The sequence below is a fragment of the Barbatula barbatula genome, assembly GCF_947034865.1.
Source record: "Barbatula barbatula genome assembly, chromosome: 10".
In the NCBI taxonomy this organism is placed as follows: domain Eukaryota; kingdom Metazoa; phylum Chordata; class Actinopteri; order Cypriniformes; family Nemacheilidae; genus Barbatula; species Barbatula barbatula.
In genome coordinates this window covers 16333289-16359963 of record NC_136773.1, presented here as the reverse complement: position 1 = coordinate 16359963, position 26675 = coordinate 16333289, and the positions used below count along the sequence as shown (strand labels likewise).

The 26675-nt window shown below is 38.1% G+C and overlaps 2 protein-coding genes across 2 annotated transcripts; one reads left to right on the top strand and one right to left on the bottom strand.

The window, feature by feature from the left end:
• Window positions 1–1041: 1041 nt before the first annotated feature.
• Window positions 1042–4271, bottom strand: tmem170a (transmembrane protein 170A). Its single transcript, XM_079465609.1, has 3 exons — window positions 3839–4271; window positions 3246–3416; window positions 1042–3086 (listed from the first exon to the last, which is right to left on the bottom strand). Exons 1-3 carry the CDS (start codon window positions 3957–3959, stop codon window positions 2956–2958), a joined length of 423 nt encoding a protein of 140 aa, XP_079321735.1. The 5' UTR covers window positions 3960–4271; the 3' UTR covers window positions 1042–2955.
• cfdp1 (craniofacial development protein 1) lies at window positions 4228–26675 on the top strand. The gene is made up of 7 exons (XM_079465608.1): window positions 4228–4570; window positions 5078–5210; window positions 5304–5523; window positions 5909–6039; window positions 6405–6527; window positions 18752–18910; window positions 24836–26675. The coding sequence occupies exons 1-7, from the start codon at window positions 4492–4494 to the stop codon at window positions 24924–24926; spliced, it is 936 nt and encodes a 311-aa protein (XP_079321734.1). The 5' UTR covers window positions 4228–4491; the 3' UTR covers window positions 24927–26675.

Here is a 26675-nt window from a genome sequence, read left to right as displayed (position 1 = left end):
GTATATAAGCACTATAAACATTTAACATATTTTAATTATGTTTGCACATAAGATTAAACCCAGTTTTAGGTAACACTAATACTGTATATCTATGTAAATATATAAATATTTTTTATAGTTCAGCCCTATTCCACTGTTCTTCATTTGAATACCAATGGGCAGCTTCCGTTTGCAGAAAAGCCCACATGATTTGAGTCATTACTCTGCGTGTGTGTTTCTATGCCCTGGCAACACCACATTATTCCTTTCACTACACAGCAAGTGGCGCTTGTGCAGATTTGGCTGGTGAATGTTTATAGAACGCAGGAGAGCCATCTGTGGGTGTAGATGTGCTGGAGAAGCAGAACTAAACCATCCCTGTGTCACGATTAAAACACTCAATATGTGTAAACCCGAACAGCTTTAGTGCTTGCTTAAATGCTCAGCTTCCCAGTCACTGTATTCGTATTCCATCAAAACTGTTCACTTAAAAATGAAAATTCTGTCATCATTTACTCACCTCAGGTTGTTTTAAACCTATAGATATTGGTAAAAATGTAACCAGTGTAGAGGTTGTGCAGATTGTTAGCAATTTTCAGTTCTGTGACATCATCCACTCCCATATTAGGAAAAAAAAACATTTTAGGCCTATATGTTAGCATAAAGTGAGATATTTGGAAGAATTTAGGAACACAAACAGTTCTGGTGCACCTTTGACAACCATTTCATTTTTCCTATGGTAGTCAATGGTGTCACAGAATTGATGAAGGCTAACATTCTTCCAAATATCTTTCTCTGCGTTCATCAGAACAAATACATTTATTTAGGTTTGAAACGACCTGAGGGTGAGTTAAGTATGTTTTTTTAATTTGATGTAAGACTGGGCTGAGCATTAAATTAAGCATATTGTGGGTTTATCTCGTACACACACAGGGATGGTTTAGTTCTACCAGCACATCTACACCCACAGATGGCTCTTCTGCGTTCTATTAACATTCACCATCATTTAACAGGTATGAAATGACATGAGGGTGAGCAAATGATGACAGGATTTTCATTTTTGGGTGAACTATCCCTTTAAGCCAAACAAACATTGATGGTATGAGAAAGTATAACAAAGGGTGTTATAATCTAAACTAATTTATTTCATGAAAATACTAGTAATTGGCACTTTGTACACAGTAAGAAAATTAAACCCGCACTGCAAAAATGGAAAGTATTGTAAAGAGTTGTTTTAAGAAGACCATACAATCAAAGACAAACCACAAAAACAATGAGCAGTCACTTAACCCCAAAGGACTGAACTTTAGAAAAATAAATCCATCTGTGCAATTGAGAGACCATAGGCTCTGGGGAATAAAGCATAGCATTAAGTGGGTCCCAACAGCATTACCAATAAAGTAGCTCCAGAGGACTTCATTCATAAAAGTTTCTGATTCTCAATAACGCACCACACAAACTTTGACCAAAACGTCCACAAATCAAGAACTTCCTGAGGCCTTATGAAGGAGAACACATCTACAAATGCCTAAACTGAAGAAATCCAACTATAATTTGTTTAAAGCCGTATAATTAATCTCTTATAATCATAAAGACTCTGCAGGTTAAAAAAATGAATATTCATGTCAACTGTTTCTATTAAGGCTTGAATCTAGTATTTTTAAACAAGAACCATTCACATAAGTGAGAACGATTTTTTACTTATCATCTTATTTTATATTTTTCTGTACATAAACTGTGTTTCTGACTCTGATACTCATCATAATCTTGTTCATCTGCCCTTTAATGATTTCATAGTTTAATTCATGTCCCTTTTCAATTTCTCTACAGGACTTTTGAAAATTAGTTAAATACTGTAGTCAAACTAACTTTTCTTTGGTGGAGGTGTGATTTTGTTACAGTGTCGCTGAAATCTCATTTACATTCACATATCAGGCAAGAGGTGAGACTGCCATACCTTTAGGAAAATTAACCATGGTTTTATTATAGGGTATTAAAAGTGTGGTAACCATGTTTTTGGCAGATTTATTATAATTTGTATTACCATAGGTTAAGAATAACTATGGTTCCTATATTAGTACATTTGTGGTTACTATGGTTTTACTTACATATCAATATATATATGATACTATAGTTATGTTACTTTAGTTAAAGTAAAGCCATGGTACATTTTCACAAGGGCATTTAGAAAATGATGGGCAAGTTAAGTGTCAAAGCAATATTACATCACTCTAATATATATACAGAAAAAATATATGAAGGCCAAAGCCCATTTAAAAACCACTTGAATCACAATTACGTTATAAGAAAAGCAACAAAAGCCACTTAACTTCAGCAAGGAATTCTTATGCTGTGTAGAAATTACATTATCAAACTCCACATACATGCACCCCCATGTGCGTTTAACTGTAATCTAAAACATGCCCAAAATCAGGGGCAAAACAACAGTGTGACGAAAAAAAACCCCAGAATGTTAAGCCTTTGGCCTAAAAGATTAATATAAACAGTGCAAAGAGAATGCAGGTTTTGTTTTGTTTCCCCTCTAGTGGAATTTAAGGGAAAGTTGGAATGGACATAAATATGTAGTGTAAAACTATTAAAATCACACCGAAATGTGCCAGTCAACACGGAATCATCCAAACGTGTATAAAGACATACATTTTAGTGTTATGAAAGATTAAAAGAGTCTAACAAAACAGGAATAGGACAATTGTCGGTCTGGATCATCGATTAAATAATTTAAAAATGTGCAAGGTGACAAGGCTTACTCTGAAAGTAGCTCATTTTTTTCAAATAAAAAGTTCAATCGTACTCATCACAGCACACTCAAAAATCCATTTGAAACAAATAACTCCGTCTTTCTGTATAAAAGGAAACAAGCAGTTGGGAGTGTAGGGACAGTAAGGCCTCCATGTTTTGCATATAATACCCAGGTTATTCCTCAAGATGGCAGCCTGGTGTGCCAGTGTCTCAGTGCTACAGTGTAGCCAGAATTCTGAGGAAAGAAATGATAAAAATACACAAAGCCTGTCCCACTCCGTACACCAAGGCCTCCAAAGAGTACATACTTTTCCCAGCCGCCTTATAGACTCCTGCTATGGCTGCGCCTGTAAGAAAACATATAGAGCATTTGGAGTTTGTTCACACCGTACACAAATCCGACTGATCTTAAGAGCTGACTGTCTGCACTGCCATTCTGCATTGACATTCTATTGAGAGTATAAAGTCGCTAAACAGATAAGCCTGTAAAATAAAAATAAACATACTTGTAAGAACCCCTCCAAACAGTGGACCCACGATGCCCATGAGCAGGATGGCGATGGGGAAAAATCGTGCCATCTTATGTCTCCGGAGTGTTGCAAGAGCCAAGAGGGCAGCGGGCAGGTGGAACAACAAGGAGGACACAACAGCCCACAGGAACACACCATACCACATCTCTGCCAAAAAAAGAGAGTTAAGATTAGCCAACAGTCCATCAAACTTTCCTACGTGTCACATTTCGTTTAACCAAATGTATCCAATGAGTGGATGAAATAAGATTGATTTGCATTGGGGTAATGTAGACATCTATAAGTAAAACATGATGGGGCATGAGGCTCAACTGATGGTCACGCTCCACCTTTATCTCTACCTCTACTGTACCTGATCACAATATCATTTAAGCAAACACACGCATTCAAACACTTGTAAACATAGCTAACGTTAGACACACTAACACAATAGCGCTAGTTGCTAACAGATCAACAGCCCAAAAGATCGTCGTCCATTCGTTGCACAGCCAAACATACAGTACGGCAATGTTGCATTATAACAGTAGACTGGTTGTATGTGATCTTTGCCGTTGCATGAAATCTCTCACCGGAGAAATCGCACAGAGACGTGTCGTTCCCGCAGTTGGTGGCATTTTTCCTCGGCACCAGATTTAAACTGAGAATCTGTTTTACGAATCCAATCTCAGATTTTTTATAGTCGTCCTGCATTTCTCAATACTGCGATCGATTTGATAAACGGCATAAGAAGCGACACGCGAGGGTTTGTTTTTAGCACCGATGCTCATCTATTGTTTTTAGCACCGATGCTCATCTAAGTGGACGCACGAACGTCCACTTTAACCGCAATGAATGCGCCTGTTAATTCTTACGCTAATCCGTGTGTGTTTTATATACGACATTTAAATAAAACCAACGAAACGATCATATTTAAACGAAGAGAACTGTGTGCAATTTCAGATTAACATTCTGTCACTTGCGATTTGCGACAGTCTTGTGGGCGTGGTATGTAACGTTTGTCTCTCTGCGCTTTCCGTACAGTTGATTTGTAGTATATGTGGACGGAAATAAGCGTTGTAAAGGCCGAGCAGTTCGTTTTTATATATCATATAAAACCACCAACCTAACATGTCGGAAAGCTCTTAAAGCATTTGAATGCTTGCTATCCAGAGAGCCGCCGTTTCTGCTTCTTTGTATTCGGCGTGAGATTAAGCCGCTGTTTCAACACAACACACATTTGAAAATGAATATAAATATGAATTATTCAGATTACGACTCGGAGGATTACGCCTCAAATGAGGATGAAGATTACGTGCCATCGGGTAAGAGCTTTTAGCAAAGTAAGTTAGCATTGGCTATGCATCATAATATACAACGTGCAAATATGCTAAGAGGTTGCTAATATGGCTCTACTGTAGTCAAAATAATTTATTTATTTATCGCAATGTGTAAACACCGAAGCTAACTGTATTTTTCTTTTGGTTCACATTCCAGAATGATTTTTTACAGTGCCTAAAACGTACATAAATAGAACAAAGGCTGTAAAATCAATGTTTTGCTATTAGTTCATAACTAAAGTAACGTTATTAATATCCTGCTGCTTTGTAAAAAAAATTTTGATGTAAGACTGGGAGTGATAACAAGGATGCAACAAAAGTGATATAACGTTAACTCACCACCAGACACCAAACGTTTCTGGTCTTTCATGACACTGTCTTGCTGTTTTGATCTTGGAAGAACTTAAGAATTCGATTTCGGGGCCATTGTTGTGCTAACAGGATCTCATTGTAATAAAAAAGTTTATGTTTATTTTTTATTTTATGAGTCAGATGATAATCTGAGTGAGGATGACATAAATGAATGTGAGAAAGAAGATGGGCTGGAGGGTGAAGAACATGACGGGCAGCGGTCAGAACTAGTGAAGAAGAAAAAGAAGAATAGCAAAGGTGTAATTCCTATGAGGTAAGATATGTATGGCGTTTAACGAAACGGCTTAATTTGAATGCAAAAATCCAATAAAAATGGAAATTCTCACTTGCTGTTTTTCAAACAAAGAAAAAGAAAGAAAGGATGTCTCAAACTGGAAGGCAGTGAGGGAAGTGCATTCGACCAGCGGGCAACAGAAGATGGGACGAAAGAAGTTTCTGCAGTCAGATCACCAGTGAAGAATGAAGAACAGCAGAAGAAGAAATCGGATGATCTTTGGGCAAGCTTTCTGAGTGAGGTTGGACCTCGACCGAAAGCAGCAGTGGATCCAAGCGCAGATTCTCAACAGGTAAAAAAATATGCTCAAAATTTGTACTTTAAATCAAGTTTTCATATCTGACCAATTCAGTTCTAATAATTGGAATTCTGTAGCTGAAGTTTTATTTATCGCATGGACAATCTGTTCAGGACAGTGTTCATTTTGAACTTATTTTACAATTCAGTTCTTCACTCATACAAACTTAAAACTTAAGATCAGAGTTTTGTTTTCAGGTTATGTTGTTTATACCATGGACTGAATGTCTTTCTTTGGGCTAATGTTATCATGGTGTTTGGTTCGTGGTTCGGTGTTTATACATTTCCAAGCCTCACAATCTTTCCTTACTTCGTTAAACTACCAGCCTTTTGGATTTTCAGTTAGATTAATGTGCACACATTGCTTGTATTTCTCATAGTCCACATCCACAGCCAAAACAGATGAGCCCAGTAAACCCTCCACAGGGTCTGAGCAGCGGGGGGATAAACCCAAAGAATCCACAAAAATCACCATTACCAAGGTGTTTGATTTTGCTGGGGAAGAAGTGCGGTGAGTTAAACTAGCTTTTGTCATTTTATTCACATGGCCACCAGATGACAGCAAACATTTACTTTTACACCGTGGAGCGGGATTTTCTAAAGCATCAGTGATTCCTCTAAATACAGTATTTAGAAAATCTGTAAAGCTATACGTTGTAATGTATTATAATATTTATATCTTCGTGTTTATAATTAAATTAAATTCTGCCTTTTACCATTCTAGTCAGTCATTTTACACATCTATGAAAGATTATCTGACTCAAGCAAACAGTAATGCAATAGGTTTCAAGTATGCAGAATGTGATCTATATAAAGACCTGTTTTGTAATTCAAATCATGTAATATGCTTAAATATACCATCTCAATGTACCACAGAGTCACTAAAGAAGTGGATGCAAATTCACGGGAGGCCAAGAGCTTTTTGAAGGAGGAGACATCACAGGAGAACAGTGAAAAGGAGCCCATATCCTCTGAACCAACGCTCTCTTTTGGATCCAGGTACCACCCCGTACCCTTTATCCTGGGTTTCTCATTTCAGTCTTTCGCAGTGTATGTGAATGATCATTTACAACCATTGCGCCAGTTAATTGATGAAACAAAGGGGTTTCTAATGGTTTGGTTGAATGTTTCACTGATACAGATGTGCGTAAGTTATTAAAACCCGACTGTAATAAATTCTTTGTTTTTGATGCTGTTATATTACAGTAATTGGTTTCATACTCATCTCCATAGTTGTCATTGGTGCTAGTAAATAGATAAATACATCTGTGTGTGTTCAGAGCTAGAGGTAATGTGAGATATGTCATTGATCTGTGACAGCAATGATAGCGAGCCTTTGATAATTTAATTCCATCTGTGCCTGTTGGGAAAACTAGCGATAGCACAAATATCCTTTAACCTCAGTGCTCACCGATGTGTGTATGTGTGCGCGTGTCATTTTCTTTCCCCAGAGTGCTGAAGAAATAAAAAAGTGCATTTTATGGGTCTGTTAGGGTCTCTTTAGAGTTGACATTTTTGTCTGTGATGGAAAGGTTATCATTGTTTTGATCTGCCTTTGGCTTCTTCCTCATATCCATGGCTTTAATCCATGACTGTCTTCTCTGTCCTCTGAGATTGCGAATGTTTGCTGAACAGGAAGCAATCATTTCCCACACAGGATATACAGTAAGGGTGTTGGCTTGAACGTCAGGAAAGAAGTTTGAACCACAACCCTCTCATCCCTTTATCATCCAAACGACCCTTTTTTTACATCATGCCATAATATATGCTACTCAAATATGCTACTCACGCTTTGCTGCTAAACTATGCCTGTTTGGTTTTGATTCCTGTGGCTTTGACAGCTCTCGGGTTTGTCACTTTTAAAATCTCTGTGACTTGAGGCCTCTTAATATTCCTGTGGGTGTTATACTTGAGCACAGCAGGGCTCTCGCTTAAACTTTGCAGGACAATTTTTTTTAGCATAAAACATACCTGTCTTCCTTACTTTTTCCCCTTTGGCCATTTTTGTGTGATTTGAGGTTGGAGGGCTTGAGTCAGCACTCTGGGCCATATGAAGCCCTCTCTCTCTCTCTCTTTCTCTCACGCACATATAGTTTCTCTCTGTTTCTTCACTTAACAGTGTCGTAGTGTGCCTCAATGTAGAACTGCTGACGATAGTTAAACGCGTTCTTTTACCTTTTACGGTTTTGTGCCGTTTCCATGCAGATGCACATCTGACTGTTACTTCTTTGGAAGAAAGAAAGTGCATTTTCTGATTTTAACTGAATATTATGAGGGTACATACATTTTAAAAAGAAAATGACCCACATTGATAAGCTGTTTACTATAATATACAATATTTCATGAAAAATTACCTGTTTGACTTCTGCAAACATTGGGAATCGAATAACGGTGGTACACATTCACTTCTATTGTATAGACACAAAAACAATGTCTATGGGTATTGCCTTTGTTCGGTTACCAACATTTCTGAAATATCTTTTGTGTCCTGCAGAAGAATAAAAGTCATACAGGTTTAAAATGACCGGAAGGTGATTAAATGATTTTTGGGTGAACTATCCCTTGAACATTTTAGTTGTCAACTGCATTTATTTTACCATTTGATTGGTTTTGTTGCTGGTTGCAGTCAGCAAAAAGCTCTTTTGTCGTTTTTTTGTGTTTCTCTGCCATCCTGAACACACACACTTCACACGGCGTGTCCATCTGTTGATTTTACCCAATAGTCCATTTATGCATGAGCAGGGTCCAGGATTAACACTCACAATGTGCCAAATATGAGTCGAAATTGGCATTGGCAACTTAATAAAACGTGGTTACTATCTTCATTAGGAATGGCAAAATTACATGGTTTAAATCGAAATGTAAAACTGATATCTTAGGCTTGAAAGAAATAATATAGTTGTCATATCGATCATCATCATTATCGTTTAATAAAAACAATGCAAAATAGTTAATTTGAAATCTCTATAGTCACAGGCACAAAGATGTGTAAAGGATAACCGATGACATCATTTTTAGGGACACCACAGACAGAGGCAACCTGCACATAGAGCATTGTTGTGTAATTTTGTGTCGTCTAAGTGGTATCGATCTGCGAAGCGGCTAGATTTACTGTTGCTTGATCTTCGCTGCACCGATGGCCTGATTGATCGTCTGGTGTCTCTGTGGTCTTATCACACAACTTGACTTCACCGAGCTCCATCTTAAGATACACACACATCTGTTCACACACCTCACGCGCGGTAGTGGCCTCATCAGAGCCTCTTTCTCTTAAAAGAATCTATCTTTTCTACGTCATTTACACAAACGCGCTCATGGAGAGAAATTGAGAGGAAGTTTGCCCTCTGTTTTCCTGTTTCTGGTCCGCTTGGCTGTAGTTCTCCTTTTTGTAAGCGAGTAGCAGTGGTTCTGGGAAACCTGTGTGTATGTGCATTTAAACTAATGATTTCCACATGTGCGAGTCACAGCTCTGCTTTTCTAATTATAGAGCCTCGTCTCCAGGGCCCTAAAAATAGGGCCTCGCTCCCTCCGTTAAAACAGAGCAGTCACACCGCTCACGCTGTGCCTGAGGCTCAGGTCAGGCCTTTTGTGTGTGTGTGTGTGTGTGTATGTGCATTCTTTAATTCAGAAAGGGCAAAAGAGACGCTATTTGTTTGAGAGTTCACTAACAGTTTAAAAACAATTTTTATGGGTAGAGTAAGTCTGTAGAATTTTTTTTAATTTATTATTATTATTATTATTAGCTTCATATAAAAGAAAGTGAGTAATGTCAAGATTTTAGCAGCATCTAGTGGTGAGGTTGCAAATTGCAACCAACGGCTCACTCCCCCTTCCTTTCATAGCACTACGGCAGGTGACAGAGGACAAACATGTCATCACGTCCTTCTTTGCCAAAGGAGATAAGGTATTTATGAAACGCCCTATGTAGAGCAGTTTGGCCGTTTAGGGTTAATGTCGAAACAACATGGTAAATTACATTTAAGGGGACCTGCAGTGTATGTAGATTGAGCTATTTCTTTCTAAGGTAATAATGCTTTATTAAACATTTATATACTTCTGAAGACATAGTTATGTGCATTTAGGCATGTGCCGGTATCACTTTTTCATGCTGCGATTAATTGAGAGAGCATTTATCACGGTATACGGTATTATCACGATATTGTAATTTTACAAGAGAAACAGGTTAAAAAAAGAAAAACTTCAGTTTTGTCCTTTTAGTAACTTGAATAGCTTTTTAATGAACTAAAAGTAACTCAAACATTTAAATACAAATAAATATAAATAAAACAATATAAAATATAAAAGTAAACTGAACAATTATATCAAAATGAATCATGTGCAAACTGCAAAAGTACAACATTTGCAAAAACAGAACGATACACAACTATAAAGTTGTGTTGGGCTTCCTGGCATATTTTTTTGGAACCCAAAATATTTCCAAACCTCTGACTTTACCCTTTTAGAAGGGGGATAAATTGTCGGCAGCGTTCCTCCTTCCGCCATGCTTCTTCTTCATGTGAGAATTTGACTGCGGCGTCAGTGGCCGTGGCGCGCACTGCGTGCAGTGTGATTCTACGTGTGACGTGAACACTGTTTACATCCGGGTGCGCTCACGTGTTCTGCGCAGCATATACGCAGTGTTTGCTCAAGCGGTTGATGGAAAATAAGCTGTAATGCACGTTCTAAAAATAAAAATTCGGATCTATTATTTTTTACGGTATTTTGAAGTGCCCACGATAACAATATTGTGTATATTCATTATCGTGATTTATTGAATTACCGAAAATCGGCACATGTCTATGTGCATTATATTGCATTTCCGTCAATAGATCGTCCTAAATATTACATACAGCACCTTTAAGACGGAAGAAGAATGTTATTCATGACGTGACTTGGTCACATGTGCATGAATGTTTCAAAACACTGCCTAAAGAGAAGTGAATGAGTTCAAAAGTGAGAACTTTTAACCTCGTCCAGCTGTTTAGTCTTTCCTGGCATCTGGTTCTTGATGTTACGCACAGGTCTGCATTGTGTATTGTGAGTATATTTGTTTCTTCCATAGGGAATTGTACCTAAGCAATAACATTTGAACTTTTAAAAACGGCTTTGAGGTTGTTAATTGATGGAGTTTGCCTCTGTTGAAGTCTGAGTTATAATGCAACTGTGTGCTTTACAAATGTATGAACAACACAGTTAGTGTTTAAGAAATACATTGTCCAAAGTGCTGCAGTAATAAATCGTTTTAAACCCCATATAGAAACAATGAATGTGTAAATACTTCTAAACCAATGCAACTTAAAATACATTCATTTTGTGAGTGTTTTTAGTGTTTTCTGTCCAGCTCCGTAATGAAGTCACTAAGAGCATAGTGAACTTCTACATTTACATTTAGTCATTTAGCAGACGCTGTTATCCAAAGCGACTTACAGACGAGGAAACATTGGAAGAAATGCGTTTTCAGGCGTTTTTTAAAGATGGCAACAGTCTGCTGATCATACCACCAATGTGGAACAGATCCAGAGAAGGTACGCTAGAGTGACTTTTTCCTTTTTGGGATGGTACCACTAATCGTTGTTTATTTGCAGACTGCAGGGATCTGGCAGGTACAATAGGTCTGCATTAGCGAGTGAAGGTGCAGACCCGGTGGTGGTCTTGTAGGCCAGGAGCATTGCTTTGATAGTTCTATAGTTCTGATACTTCTAATAGTTGTGAATGATGTTCACCTCAGGATATTTCATTAGCACACTTGAAATATCATGTTGCTTGTCTCCTCACAGCTGGAGACATTGTTAGTCATTCTTCAGTCTAATGAATTCCTGTTAACTGAAGTGATGGTTCAATATAATGGCCCTTACTACTGGACACTGCACAGATTTTGCGATCTTCCAGTTTATGTTTCTGACAAAACCAGGCCACTCCTCGCTCCCTTCTGGCTTCTAAAATTGTGCTTTGGCCTGAAAGAGAGCAGGGTGCACGGTTTCCTCTGTATGCCAGTGTAAGTGTGTGCTTCTGCCAAAACGAATGCAAATTTTCCCCTGAGGCTTTTGTATTGAATGTGTGATTTCAGAGAGACATCTTATGAGGACTTTATCAACACACTGCCTGCCTGCACAGACATCCTGTTGGTGTACATATAAAACTTGAAGAATTCACCCAAACTAGATCATTTTGTCATCGCTTATGTTCTTCCGGTTTTGGTTCTCACAAAAAGCTATTGCATGGTTTCCGAAAACATGGTAATAAATTACTTTTAATAGTTAGTTGTTTTTCAATCTTCAAAAGTGTTCTGTGAAAAAGTGAAATATTGACAGACTTTTAATGGTTGAGTGAACAATTTCTCAATTTTGCGCTACAGTCAAACCTCAGCTGTGAGTGCAGAAGGACGCATGAAATATTCAAGTGTTTACATCAATATTCGAAGCAGTGCTGAAAGTTTTCTTTTATGGGAATTCACCACAGACACTTTTAAAACGTCAAATCAGCCCTGGCTTTAGACACTTCACCACCCCTGTTTCTCTGAGACTCCTCAGAGCTCCATCAGCCTCTATTCAGGCTGTCAAAGAGACACAACTAGACTTCTTCAGTCCTCGTCTTCAAATACCAGGGTTTGCTAAGGCTCCTCTGCTTGTGACAGGAAGTGCATTTCCGTCCTCACGGACCCGCAGCTGTGGAGGCGGTGAATAGTCTGCATGTTGTAGAGGAAAGTGGGGTGATGTTCTTCAGTCGGATATTGTAAGAACAGATGGGAAAAGTCAAGCCTCTTATGTTTGGGGCCACTCCAGGCCTTTCCAAAGAGTCTCTGTTTCATTGCCCTGCCAGTTTCTCTTCATATACAAAGAGAAACCCTTTCAGGAAGGAAATTAGCCCTGTTAGACTCAAAATGGCCGGAAGTGATTATGGTAACTCGCTCTTCCCGGTTATGCAGATATAATGCGACTGTACTTAGCTAAGCGAAGCTTTACGGATTTGTGTATCAACTTCCATACCGGCCTTCTCACAAAGTATGCCGAAATAAAGTTGTTCAATGAATTGAATGAGTACTGAAGCAATATGGGCTTAATCAGAAATCGTTGTTGTGTCATAACTGCATTTATAGATTTGATTAGTGGTACTCCGTAAGAAACGTAGTGGTAGCCTTGAATAGCGCACCCATTGACCTCAAAGTGTCCATTGATGACCGTTGTATAGCACACAATTGAAAAGTCCTTAAAGGTCCGGGATATGAATTTTAGCAGCATCTAGTGGTGAGGTTGCGAATTGCAACCAACGGCTCCCTCCACCCCCCCTTTCGAAGCACTACTGTGGGTGACACAGGGCTATGATGTTGTCACATTTCCGATTCTTTGCCGAAGAAGATGACGTATTTACACAAAACTCTCTGTAAAACAGTTTGTAGCTCTACTGTAGAAACAACTTGTTGAATTCCATGCGGTGTGTGTAGATAGAAATAGCTCATTCTAAGGTCATTATAACATAACAATTCATTATGTAAGGTCTTTATACACCTCTGAACACATAGTTATGTATATTATATTGCATTTCTGTCAATAGGGCCTCCAAAATGTACACATAGCACCTTTAATCGAAGTTTTACTCGGTGCACAGTTTTCTATTGCATTTGTCCATTTTTATCTGTTTGCTTTTTCTTTCTGAAAATATGTAAGCACTTTTGTTACCTTCTAGGATTTATAAGAAAACATCATTACTGTAGGGGAGCATGCAAACTGATAATTTTGCTTAAGTAGCGTGTGAGTCTGCTGCTGAAGTAAATGGCTGTCGTCTTCAGAATCCCCAGATCAGTGTGTTTTATTTAAACCGTTTCCCTGCATTTCCTGCTTTCCAGTTTTATGGTGTCTGTTCCACGTCTTGTCTGGGACACGAGTACATAATGTATACACATGACAAGACACAGAGAGTAGAAAGACCTTTTTTACCCAAAGGCCTGAGGCACAATAGTGGTCATGTGTGCATTAACTCTCTGAAACCTACAAAGTTCCACACACGTTTTTCAGACAGTTACAACCAAAAAACACGCAAATTCAAAACCTGTGCGTGTGTTGGGGGATATAAGGTTTTATCCCCTCACACGTCGTCTTGCCTCTTTTCCCTGCAAAGCTCTGTTGAATTGGTTGGGTTTAAACACTGTATCCATCTGTGCCGAAAATATCTGCATTCTTGTGTTAGAGGACGAGTGGAGGTCTGGAGAGGACGTAGTTACCAAAGACAATTGAAATCCTAGTTTGCATGTTTTACACCATTAATACTTGACATTATTGGTCAAGAATCGAGCGTTCTGTAAACTGTTTGTAAACCTTGGCAAAACATTTCTTGGTAGCATAATTATACGGTTAATAGCATTGATTGGGTAAACACATGGACCTGTTTAATATCTTCATGTGTGTTTGTGTCAATGACAGAAACAAATCACAGATTAGGGGCTTTTTTAGTGTGTCCAGGTGGCTGATCACAGGGTCCAGGACCCCCGAGTGTTAAAGGTCTTTGAACTCTAGATCTTAGCGCTGCAGGTGTGTTTATGTATGTTCGTTAGTTATCCATGAGCAGGTGTGCTATTTAATGTTCTCAGGATGTAAATCTGTCATTTAGCCTATTAGGGGTGGAGACGCTCAAAGCTTCGTATTCCAAATTGAACAGGTCTTTTGAAGATCAAACAAAAGGAAAGTATAGGTTTTGAAATTAAGGGGATGGATGGGTCAGGTTGCATATCATATTTAAAATGAAAACACACTCGACCAGAATGGTGGATTGTTTTTTGTTATGGATATGTTTTGTCAAATGCTGTGAATATGTTACACATGTGCACCTTTGGTCACTGAATGAAATAAGACGTGAAACGCTTCCGAAAGGAATTTAGCGGCCTTAGAGTCACAAACATGCTTTAAATAGTTTTGAAAAAGTAAATCATTTTTAGTCATTTCATGTCTAGCTGTCTTTTGGAAATGAGCTGTTTTCCTATTTTTACATAAAATTAGCTTTAAGCAGTGCAAAAATTAAGAAACTTGTTATTGATCTAACGTCAAGATTTTTGAAAGATAATTTGTTAAATTAAAAAAGTTAATAATAAATAAATACAAGCTTTAGCTCATGTTATTAAATCGGTGACATATCTTTCCAATCCAAATGTTTGGTAATTTGGTTTTAATCTCTCCTAAATTTCTCCTCCTCATTTGGCACTTGGTGAGTTGTTTTTTAACCCCTCGTGTCATTGTAGTATTTTGGTTTTTGTAAGCTGTATATGCTTAAAACTTTCTTACATTGCAAAAATGTGTTGTTGTCTTACATTATCAGCTTTACAAGCCTTTTTAACTTTGTTTCACAAATTTGACTAGAGATGAATTGTTGTCAATCATATAAAGTATAAATGCATAAGATAATTAAAATGGTTTTCAAGTAATGTAAAACCAATGATGCCATGACTTATTAATTTTTTTTTTTACAATGTATGCAACTTCCCTTGTCTGTTTACATGTGTGTACACCGCCATGACTCAACAGCATTTTTAGGGGTGTTATATAAACCGCCGACCCATCCTCTGGCTGTTTCTCCAGCTTCGGCTTGTCGGAAAGAATGTGGGTCATGAGTCTGTTCTGTCCTGAGATTGGGGTCTCATAGTGGATGTGCTGCTGGTTTATAGCTCCTCTGCACAGGTCCACCACTGCGCTCACTCGTAAATAACTGCAAGTAGGCCAGCGTCCGCCTCTTAGGCAAGAACAGACCATCAAATAAGTCTGAGTAGCCAGACTACTGAGATAATAGAGATCAAACATCCAGGGTCAGCTGGCGTCCATCCCCATGATGCCCTGTTATGTCCTCTCTTATGATGTCACAAAGGCTGTGGATACTAAGAGTGGATATAGGGCAACTTGTCACCTAAATATGAGACTATGCTGAGTTTACGAGTCTCTTGGTGAACTTTGATGACATAAACCGATATAATAAGGTGCAGGAATTCACTTCCTGCCTTGAAGAGAGCGAGAATAAGATGTTCCAAGCGTTTTCCTCCCCCTTCACAGAACGCCTGGACATAGTGGCTCTGTGTGTGCCTTTAGCTGAGACACTAACAAGATTTTGGTCATGGGAGAAGTCTGACTGCTGATAAACACAACTGAGATCGCGAATGTCGTGACATTTATGGATTGTGTCATTCAACCCCACATTATGGTCCTCTACAGGGTCAAATATTATTATGAACACAAATAAGGGCACTAGCAAAGGCTCCACTAAATATTAGGACACCAAGTAAACTTTATGATAATTATAATAGTTTGTGCATTAAAAAACATTAATTGATTTTGTTACTTGCACAATAGTGTATTATACAGCAACAATGTTGTAGCTTTTAAAAAGTTCATAGTTTTTTTTACTTCATACTGCTAGCCAGACAATGGACAAATGTATTAAAGCACAACATTTAGTAAGGCACAAAATGGTTACAGTTTAAATTTGCAGAACAAAAAATATAATATTGCAGGAGTCTTTTAACATCTTTCTTCCTTTTGTAGCTACTCTAATACTTAGTTTGTCGGATTTTGTATCTGTTGGGCTCAGCAGGGATTAAAGATAATTGCAAACAAAATCTCTTTTTTTAACACTTATCTTCTTATGACAGGCTTTCAAGAAAACAAGTAAGCAGGTGATGCTCACTAGTCTTATAGAGCATGTTGGTAATGTCTGGGAGTTAAACATTTTTAGTATACTAGATCGATTTTGACAGTGAGGCTTCCCCTTGAAATGGCTTGCTTACTGAACCATGCACTTTTTACTGATCTAGGTGATTCTGTTTAGTTTTTGTTTAAGTGGTTCAACACAAAACAGGTGTCTTTATTGCAATGCATCTCATTTAATTTGCTCGTAAAGTGCGTATCTGTTACATCTTTAGCATCCTCTCTCTTTGAACACTGTGGGTGAGGCCGATATCTCCTGCAGGATAGTCACCTTGGCTCTGTGTTTGATATTCTGCCCCATCTTTTTGCACTGTAGTTGGCACCAGGCCTAGTGTTCCTCTCTTATATCGACACTGTCGCATGGCACACGGGATTGACTATGAGTTAAACCCTGATTGTATATTGATTCCCTGTCAGGATAGGTTTAAACAGTCTTCCTGTTTGTGTGTGTGTATATATACTGCTTCTGTTGACTAAGCTGTAGGTAGCACATTTACGGTACAACCTTTCCTGTGTTCCTTTGTTGTTTTTTTAATCTATCCACAGACCACATCGAGTCAGTGTAATGCAGGCACATCCTGAGGATTCTGTAGTGTAGCAACTTTTATACGATCAAAGCAGTTATTTATGTTATAAGTCAAAATATGGACGGTTCTTAAAGTCTTATTGGCCTGAGCCATCAATACTGTAATCATATTCTCTCAGATATGATGGTATATTTTTGATAGTTTATATGCATAGAATGTTCTATTAAATATGCTTGTGAATGCAATTATAACAGTAAGAATATGATTAAAATATTGGCTTTGCTATTATTGATGTTTATGTTATGCTGTCTTTTGTACCTCAGTATTATTGGTGTTTGTGCGCGGAGGAGATGTCTGGCCAGACGGTGGTCTGCTCCTGTGAAACAGCTGGCACAAAGCTGTGTGTAACCATGGGCTACATGTGACATGTCGCCCTATATAGATGTGTCTGTGTACATACACATGTGTAAATCTGACCGCTTTCAAAGTACATCCTACTTTTTATATACACACATAGTATTTTCTGGTGGCATTTGTATTCCCATGAGTTTAAGAGATAGTTCACCCAAAAACGAATATTATTTTTTCCTTTATTCAGCCTTACGTCTTTGACTTTTTTTCTGCACAACACAAAAGAAGATATGTGTCACAACAATGCGGGTCCTTAAGACCACTAAGACAATTCTCAAAATATTTCTTTCAATGATGTTGACAGCATTTGCACAGATGGCAGATGCATTTTCAAGGACCTTGTGTGTCTGTCTGTAGGTTGCCTCTTTTTATTTGTACGTGCGCTTGTATAAGTCATGCTAAATCGACTTTATTACAGCGAGGTAATTGTAACTTGCAGTTCATTAAGAAATTAATGGAGTCTTTTTACCCTTTAGTGAAGTAATACTGTTTCACAGCATTCATTTTACTTTCAGTTGATGCAAGACGAGGCATTAAAATCAAGATTTATTTGAAGAATTTGTAACGATGGGATTCTCTGTTTGGGTTGTTTTCTGTATTAACATGTTCTGTATTAAACATTCACTGCTGCTCTCTGCCATTTTTCCATTCCTCAAACATTAATGACTTTGTCCTGAAACGATTGTTCTTTTCACCTGTACACAACAATTTTCCTTCTCGTTCCTCATGGCAGACTTTCTCCTAAGACTCGCCTGAGCATAAAACCATGTGTCCTTGGGCAACCCAAGGTCCTACTGCCGCCCCCTCTATTCCCCCTGCAGACCCCAGACCTTCACTCCTCTGTAAGAGGGAGAGCCCCTGGTCTGAAGTCTTGCCTCCTCCATTCCACAGATCGTTTAACATTTCATTACAGCAGCCAAGCGCAACCTCTGTGTTAAGATGACTTTGGTATCGGTCAAACTGTGCATCTTTTTTATTTACAGCAGAACATTGCAGGAGATGCAGATGTACCAGTTGCAGTACTGTCAGCATCAGCCTCCATTTACATTCTTTGATCCACATTTCTTAGTTCTTTTTTGTAGTTAACTAATATGTCATAAAGTGTATTCTTTAACTGTGTAAAGTTTTGGTTTGGTTTTAAATTGCAGATATATACATTTTGTTATATGTTATAAGGTTGTCAGTATGCCCTGTTGTTTTATATTCAGTTATTTGAAAGCTTTTGTGAATTGTTTTCATGCAGACAAACAAATTCACAAAGCAAAACATTGTAATCCTAAACTTAAGCATTTATTATGTTGATTTTCTTTTTTTGGGCTTAATGAAAAACAAATAGTTGTGATAAAATTTTGTACTGCTTCTAAAATTTAGTGGAAACAATTTTGTTGGCTGGATTATTTCTCTTTTGGTTCTTCATTCTGCGTTCTTCTTACCAAATATTATATATCCGTATAATCTTTTCCCTAAAAAACTAAATTCCACCTAAAACATTACTGGAGCCTTTCGTCTCCTAAAAAAATCATCCTGTTTAAATCATCCATTTATAATATGTGACATTCCTGACCAAAGATGAGTTTTATGATGTTGATGTTTTTCCCTCTAGTATGAAGAGGCCAGCAGGCATGGGCAGCATCCTAAATCGCATCGGGTCCAAAAAGCAGAAGATGAGCACTTTGGAAAAGTCTAAGCTGGACTGGGATGCCTTTAAATCTGAAGAGGGCATTTCGGATGAGCTGGCCATCCATAATCGAGGCAAAGAAGGGTATGTTTCAGTCTCATTAGTGACCCAGACAAACGCATCATATCATATTATCTCCCATTAGTGTCTCGCACTAGCTTTAGAGGTTTTCATCAGAGCTGAATAAACATCATTAAGTGTTCCAAGAGCTCAAAGCAGCAGCCTGCTGAAAATTTGTATTTCAGCACAATTTTGATTATATGTTAGAAATGGATCATTAACTCCACCGAACAGTGAAATTAGTGTGTATGTGGTCAAATCATATGCTTTACGTACATTTGATAAAAATTCGGTTGAAAATCTACTAATTTCCGTAGATTTAATACGTTAAGTCAAATTATTTTACACACACCCTTATGTCTTTCTTTGTCTCGAGCAGTAGTCTATGCTGTACTGTATAGGCTGTATATAGGCAGATTTTTCTCCTGGAGATTTGAGACACTCCCTTACTAGACCTGTTTAATATCAGTATCTGAAAGACTCCGTGATTGCATCGCTGTTTACAAAGGGCAGACATTTAAATGAAGAGGTCTCTTAGACCTGACCGAGATGAACCCATCCAGACTGATTTGGGTTCAGTCTCACTGCGGCAGATAAATGCAGTGGGAGCCAAGCCAATAGCACTTCATTTAAAGCGCTTATCTTTGCCTTGATGGCTATCTTGTAGCAGGAGGTCAAGCAGAGGAAACTTCAGCTTCACTCAGAAGGTGATACTGCAAACCTGAACGAAACAGAAACCATGATCATTAACAGTTTCATCTGGTGTTTACAGAATAAAATATTATTTATGAAATAATGGACATTCAGTATGCAATGTTGACTTCCAACTTTTATTGAAGCAAATTGATCTTGGTTCAAGCTTAAAACTATTTTTTTAATTATACTATACCACATTTATAATCTAAGTTAAAAAATAACAAATGTATTGTTTGGTGTAAGAGTGAATAACTTCTTGAACCCTACTGGTGGAGCTGTGGGGTTTGGAAGAACTGCTTTCGAGAACCGAACATTACCATGCTGCCTATAGATGTTTTTGTGATAACATCTAGTATGTTTAAGAGGCTTTTGAACTTGTTGTAAGCACACTAAACCTGCTGTTCTAAGCACTTCACAGTTTCGCTTTTACTCTGTATGTACAGTATCTTCATAGTTTGTGTGCCCCTTATCGGCCAATCAGATGCGTGTTGGCAGGCACCTGCAGCGTAAGGCCATATACTCAACACCCACATCTCTCCTACACACTCACGTGCATGCAGAACTTCAACTTCGACACGCCATTGTGACCAAAACATCGCCCCAATTACCTGTTCGACAGAAAACGGCACTTTACCTAGCCACCTGCCTCATCTCTTCTCCATTTTTAGCTCCTTCATAATATTAATAGGAAAGAAACTCATTTTATAAATGCAAATTTGAGATGGCATTCTAATCCTCGCTTCACTAGGATTAAGTAATGTGGCTTTCGAGAGAAATTGCGTTTAATTATAAACTGATTTAAGGAAGATCCCCCTGTATTGATCTCCGCTCTCAAAGGAATGTTTAATACCTAACTCTGAAAACCTTAAGGATTTGCTTCTAGAGTTTAAGTACTTCTTGAGATGAATGGGAGTGCATTGTGAGGGACTATACACTTTACAAAGGCTTTCTGTACATAGCGAGCTAATTTCTCGCTCGGTAGGATGCACAAAACCAGCATGTCCTCAGGGTTGCCGCCACAACCCAAAATAGACGGTCTTATCTGGCAAATTACAACATTATGTTACAAATTATTATGTTTAAAGGATTGAAAATAAAGTCTAAGATTAAGGATACTTACCCTGTCAGGACTGACCTTGGTACCAGTAATCTACAGATCAGTTTTTAGACTTCAAGAGCAAAAGAATTAAACAAGACCATACTTAAGAGCTGCACACACATAGTTTACATGTCTGCTCTGGAATCACAAGTAGATTTTGTTCATAGTAGTGAGTTTTGGTGGAAGTTAAATATTTTGGCAGGGACGCGGTCGTTTCTCTTGTGGCTTTTTGTGAACGTGTGCTGATTGGTTGGTTTCTTAATGTGAAAAAATGGGGGTCTCTTGGGTTGCGTGCCACAGCTGCTGTGACTGTGGGTTATCTGGGTAGTACATGGGGTTTGTTGTTTACTTGCTCTCCTTTGGTTTCCAAATCCCCTGTCGTTACCCAGACTACGTTGGGGCTCTGAGCCGGCATTCCTCTGGGGAAAAGTAAAGCTAAATTTGCGAGGTTACCCCAGACCCAAGATGCATTTGTCGTAAACAGGAGACGGGAGATGAGGGATGAGCACAAACCTTGCGTCTTGTCTCGAGGGTATGGTAATGTGGAATGACATCATCTCTGCATCTCATGTCCATCCTGTTTAACTCCCTCTCTAGACATTGCAGAGACAAATCATACTGCGTGTTCAGCACAGAGCAAAGCTCCATCGCCATGTGGATGAAGAGAGCCGTGTTTGTTCTCCAGCAGACGGTTGTAGAGTGGAAATGTAACTAAATTAAAATCCTGGCCTGGGGGTTTAAAAATAAAGCTCTTGCGACAGACAAAATTATGGTTTCCATATTTCGGTATCGTTGAGAGACGATGTGGTTTAGGAGAAGAGCTGCTGAAGGGTGTGGCGGACGTGTAGAACAGAGATGCTAGCTGGAATAGTAGACTGGTGTGCCATATACTACGGTATATGCTCACAGGACTCTCATGGCTGTTTTCAGTGTGATGAGTTTTACAAGGTTTTTTTGTGGAATGATGTTAATTTAGACAGATCTGTCAGAGCTCACCTCCAGTCCCAGTAGGTAAACGGTTGATTGGACATCGAAACTTCCAGTGCATCCTGGGATTGAGGAACTGTGGAAAGTGCCTCCCTGCTGGGATTCAGGGTGCTCTAAGGTGCTCTTCAAACACTTGGTTAGTAGGCAGCATGAAGTGTCTATTGAATTAAATTAGCGAACCCAAAGACTGAACAATGTACCATAATATGAGAATTTTTTTAAATCGTGAAATTCAAGGGCATAAAAATTTGTTAAAGTCTGTCAAAACAAATTTACATTAAGGTGATAGTTCAGCCAAAAATGTATATTCAGTTATGATTTACTCACCCTCTCGTCATTTCAAACCTGTATAACTTTTTTCTGCAGAACAAGTATGTTGGTAACCGAACATTGGCAATCCCCACTAACTTCTATTGTATTGACAAAAAAACCAATGCAAGTTGATGGTTAAGTTACCAACATTCTTTAAAATACACTGCCCGTCCAAAAAAAGTCACCACCTGGGCAGTGCTATGATCTGGGGTTGCTGCAATTGGTCAGGTCTAGGTTCAGCAACATTATGTGTCCAAAGAATGAGGTCAGCTGACTACCTGAATGACCAGGCTATTCCATCAATAGATTATTTTCTTCCCGGATGGCACAGGCATATTCCAAGATGACAATGCCAGGATTCATCGGCCTCAAATTGTGAAAGAGTGGTTCAGGGAGCCTGAGACATCATTTTCACACATTCCACCACAGAGTCCAGACCTTAACCCCATTGAGAATCTTTGGGATGTGCTGGAGAAGACTGAATCGGTCGGACTCGATCATTATCAATACAGTACAAGATCTTGGGGAAAAGGTATGCAACTCTGGACAGGAAATAACGTTGTGATATTGCAGAAGCTTATCGAAACGATGCCACAGCCAATGTGGGCCGTAATCAAATATAAGAGTGTGTGAAATTTTTTTAAAGGCAGTCTATATTCTTTTTTGTTCTGCAAAAGAAAGAAAGTCATACAGGTTTGAAATGACAAAAGGGTGAGTAAAATATGATTTTTGGGTGAACTGCTCTTTGAAAGTCATCCTAATCACAATGATGCCATAAACCATTTTTGGTATCCCAAAGGGACAGATTATTCAAAGGGTCTTAAAGAAACCATTTCTTTCTTATAGCTTTTCATAATCTAAATAACCATTTTTAATTCTATAAAGAACCTTTGGAAAATCAGCCATACAGCTAAAATATTGTTAAGCACCTTAAGACTGCACAGCCACAAATAACAAAACATCGGGAGGATAAACAATGTTCAACATAAAATAAATTATCGTTTTTGGTTGGGGCTGCTTCCGAAATATGAACAAACATCATAATCACGATTATTTCAGCAAATATTGAGATCACAAATATTTAACATCGTTTACTCTGTGACCTGAAACATCATAAATAAATTTATATATAAGTTGCCTTTGTAATTGAATTTTATTGGAAAAAAATAGGTAGGGTTGCACGATAAATTATCGGCCATATCGGTATTGGTGGCTAATACAATTTAGGCCGATATATTATAGCCGATAAATCACAAATAATTTCCTCCGGTTAAACTTCTTGTGTAAGTTATAGGAACAAAAGCATATTGTTTGAATCGGACTGCTGTCTGAATGCTTTCTGTCTGGAGACTTGTGGCTATTAAGAACATTTTTCCGGGTTGCTCTAGAAGAACATTTATCATTTATTTGTTGAATAAAAAATACACCAGAAAGGTTTTAAGGTTAAAGAACTAGTGAAAAGTAGGCTTGGTACATGATTTGCAGGGAAGAGAACTAATGGTTACCTTGTTTTCTGCAGTGAATGTTTTCATATAAAAGCAGTTGTCCACAGTTTGCCTTTTGTTTCAGTCTTAGGAAATTATTAATATTATATTAATATTTAGATTCTGTATATCGCCAATATATTGGTTATCGGCTCCCAAAGAATTGGTTGAAGAATCATCGGTTATCGGCGCATCCCTAAAAATATGTATATCTCTGCAAAATGGAATGCAGCACAATAATCTTTTCTCCTCGATTATTTTGTTTTTGTAGTCATTTAAATTTGATGATTACTATTAACTGCACAGCTTTAATTTTGGTGTAAATCTTAAAATGACCTAAAATGACCCATTGATACTCTTGTGTTTGAAGTCCTAATGTGTTCTCTCTGTGAGGAAACAAGCACACACATACAAAAAAGACACAGGCAATCAGTTTTTACTCCCTGTCTGTCTTTTCATCATTGACCGTGGCGTAATTTGATATCTAATAAAATCTTCAGTCTCTGTTCTGTAGCCTCAGATGGCAGCTGCTCCTCGGGTTTTGTTCGTGTGCACATTGCTCTCCACAACAATTCATTTAGACTTCGTATAAAGCTTTCTGTACGAGGTTCCCTTCTGCTGGTCATCAGCCAGCTTCCCTTACCTGAACCCAGATTGTAGCTATTACGATAAAAACCACAGACATCAGATGATGTCAACCTGAAAGGGTTATTACATTTCCACTTTTAGCGTGTGTACCAGCAAGTCTTTATAATTGCAAGACTGAATACACGGACCTCATGATAAATCGTACGGATCTTCTGTACGCAGGTTCGGAATCCCAATTGAAAAATAAATGGAGAATGTTTGAAGAGACGAGAATGTGTGTGAAGTCACTTGAGAACCTTTAAAGGGGTGACATTTGCAAACCCCCCGCTGTCCTGCTTGCTGTTTTCAAGACACAGAGGAAATCTTGCATTAATAGCACTGGAGAAAGCTTTGGAATAGCGAAAGGAAGACGTGGCATGCCCTTAAAACGACTGCATGCATAGAATATCATTCTTGTGCTATTGAATTCTCTCTGACACAACAAAAATGACTAAGACATGTATGTGTCATTGCCATTCTTTCCCTCGGATTGTTTGTTTGTGCTCATATATACAATGGCGCTTTCTTGAAGACATGTTTTGTATTCCTTTATGAGTGCATATTACCCAGCATCCTCTCTGTCCCTGCTGTGTGTTGTAGTTGTTCTAGTTTTGAAAATGTCACTAGTTTTCGTTTTGTTTTTCCCTTTTACAGTGTAGTTTTATTTGTCAGATTCATAACATGACTCCCACTTTTATTCTAGTTTAAGTTTTGTTAAGCATGCTCTATGATGTGTTTCTGCAGATACGTGGAGAGAAAGAACTTCCTGGAGCGAGTTGACCACAGGCAGTTTGAGCGGGAGAAGAATGTGCGTCTGAGCAACATGAAGCAATGACAACAGGAGAGAGAAGATACACAGATCCATTACAACACAGACTGTCTCACCTTAACACACGTTCTGCATACATGCTCGGTTTCTTTAGTCATGTAAACTGAATTCCTCTTGGCATAATGAGACAAAAAGCTGCTCTGCCATAACAATCGCTTGGACATTTTGATCATAAACAACATTCGTATCTTCTCTTTTTTTCACTTTCTGTGGACCTGAGAAACCCTCATCATCTCTCATCGATCATGATGTGAGTTCACCTGTGTAAATTTGTCTTCCTTTGTCCTCATCTACTTGGTTTTCAATATAATTTTTTTTTCTCCGAAACCAAATCTTTCTTCTGTCCCACCTGAACATTGCCAGAGAATAACAATAATGTGCACGAATGTGTCGAAAGCATCATGGGAGCTTAAAGAGAGAGTTCACCCTCTTGTCATTTCAAACCTGTATGACTTTTTTCTTCTGCAGAACACAAAAGACGATATTTAAACAAGAATGTTTGTAACCGAACAGATGTGGTACCCATTTTTCCTTTTTTGTATGGACAACAAAACAATGCAAGTTGATGGGTATTGCTGTTGTTCAAGTTACCAACATTCTTCAAGTTACCAACATTCTTCAAAAATCTTCTTTTGTGTGTCATACAGGTTTGAAGTGATAAGAGGATGAATAAATATTAATGGAATTTATTAACATTTTGTGGCTCCAGTGCTCACTGGATTCAAAATCCGTCAGCGATTTGACGTTGTGATGCTGTCTAAATGGAAGCATGCTTGGATATTGTTTATTTGATCGTAACAGGGAAGGGGGACTTTTGTTTTGTTTTATCGTGTATAGATAACACTGTACGTCTGGACAGTTTATTTTGGTAAGACTTGTGGTATGATAATTACCCCTCCGTTATTTTAAACAATGTGTTTCGATGTTTGACAGAAATAAATCAAGTAATTTGGTTTAAATACTTTCTTTTAAATGAGCTGTGTCTGGCTGTTAATTACTTTGACGGGCTAATTAATGGCTCCACCTCGTCCCTAATGGTTGACTCGCGTACCCTCATCCCCTTATTCCAGCTTGTGCCCCTTAATGCCTTTTTCCCACCACTAAGCTTTTCCACGCACCACTGTCTGACCTTTGAATACCTTCTGAAGCAGGGTTTTTAAACTCTTCCTGACGATTTGTTCAGAAGTGGTTTGAAACCCCTGATCCTAATGAGTTTTAACACTTTCAAAATAATGTACAAGATGTTTTACAATATTTTTAATAACTCCTATTTAAAAAGTTGTTTATATGTTAAGTGCGTTTATACAGTCGCAGAAACAAATTAAGTCTGAAATGAGTCTAGGTGAAATTAACAACCGTTTATTCCGTTAACGACAAAGTATATTTTTCCCAAATGTTTTATAAAATATTGTTTGTATTTGCAGAAAATGAAAACTGGAGAAACGGGTCAAAAGATGCTAGTTCTTTCCAGACTTCAAATACTGCAAAGAAAACAAGTTCATATTCATTTTTAAGCAATACAACAGTAATCTTTGTACATGTATTTAGGAAAAGTTCAAAAAGTATTTTTTTTGTGATGACCTCGATTTTTATCCAGTTTTCATGTGTCTTGTCATGCTGTCCGTCTTTCACATTGCTCTTGGATGACTTTCTCACTCCTGAGGTTTGATTTTGTTGAGATTCAACAGACACTAAACAGGAAGGGCCACAATACATCTAGAAATGCTTATTAAAGGAAAATTTGGAATGGTCTCT

Coding starts and splice junctions, on each gene's coding strand:
- tmem170a (XM_079465609.1), bottom strand. CDS start 3,959: ATGCAGGACGACTATAAAAAATCTGAGATTGGATTCGTAAAACAGATT. Junction 3,417..3,838: donor GTCTCTGTGCGATTTCTCCG/GTGAGAGATTTC, acceptor TTTTTTTGGCAG/AGATGTGGTATGGTGTGTTC. Junction 3,087..3,245: donor GTTTGGAGGGGTTCTTACAA/GTATGTTTATTT, acceptor GTTTTCTTACAG/GCGCAGCCATAGCAGGAGTC.
- cfdp1 (XM_079465608.1), top strand. CDS start 4,492: ATGAATATAAATATGAATTATTCAGATTACGACTCGGAGGATTACGCC. Junction 4,571..5,077: donor TGAAGATTACGTGCCATCGG/GTAAGAGCTTTT, acceptor TTTATGAGTCAG/ATGATAATCTGAGTGAGGAT. Junction 18,911..24,835: donor CATAATCGAGGCAAAGAAGG/GTATGTTTCAGT, acceptor GTGTTTCTGCAG/ATACGTGGAGAGAAAGAACT.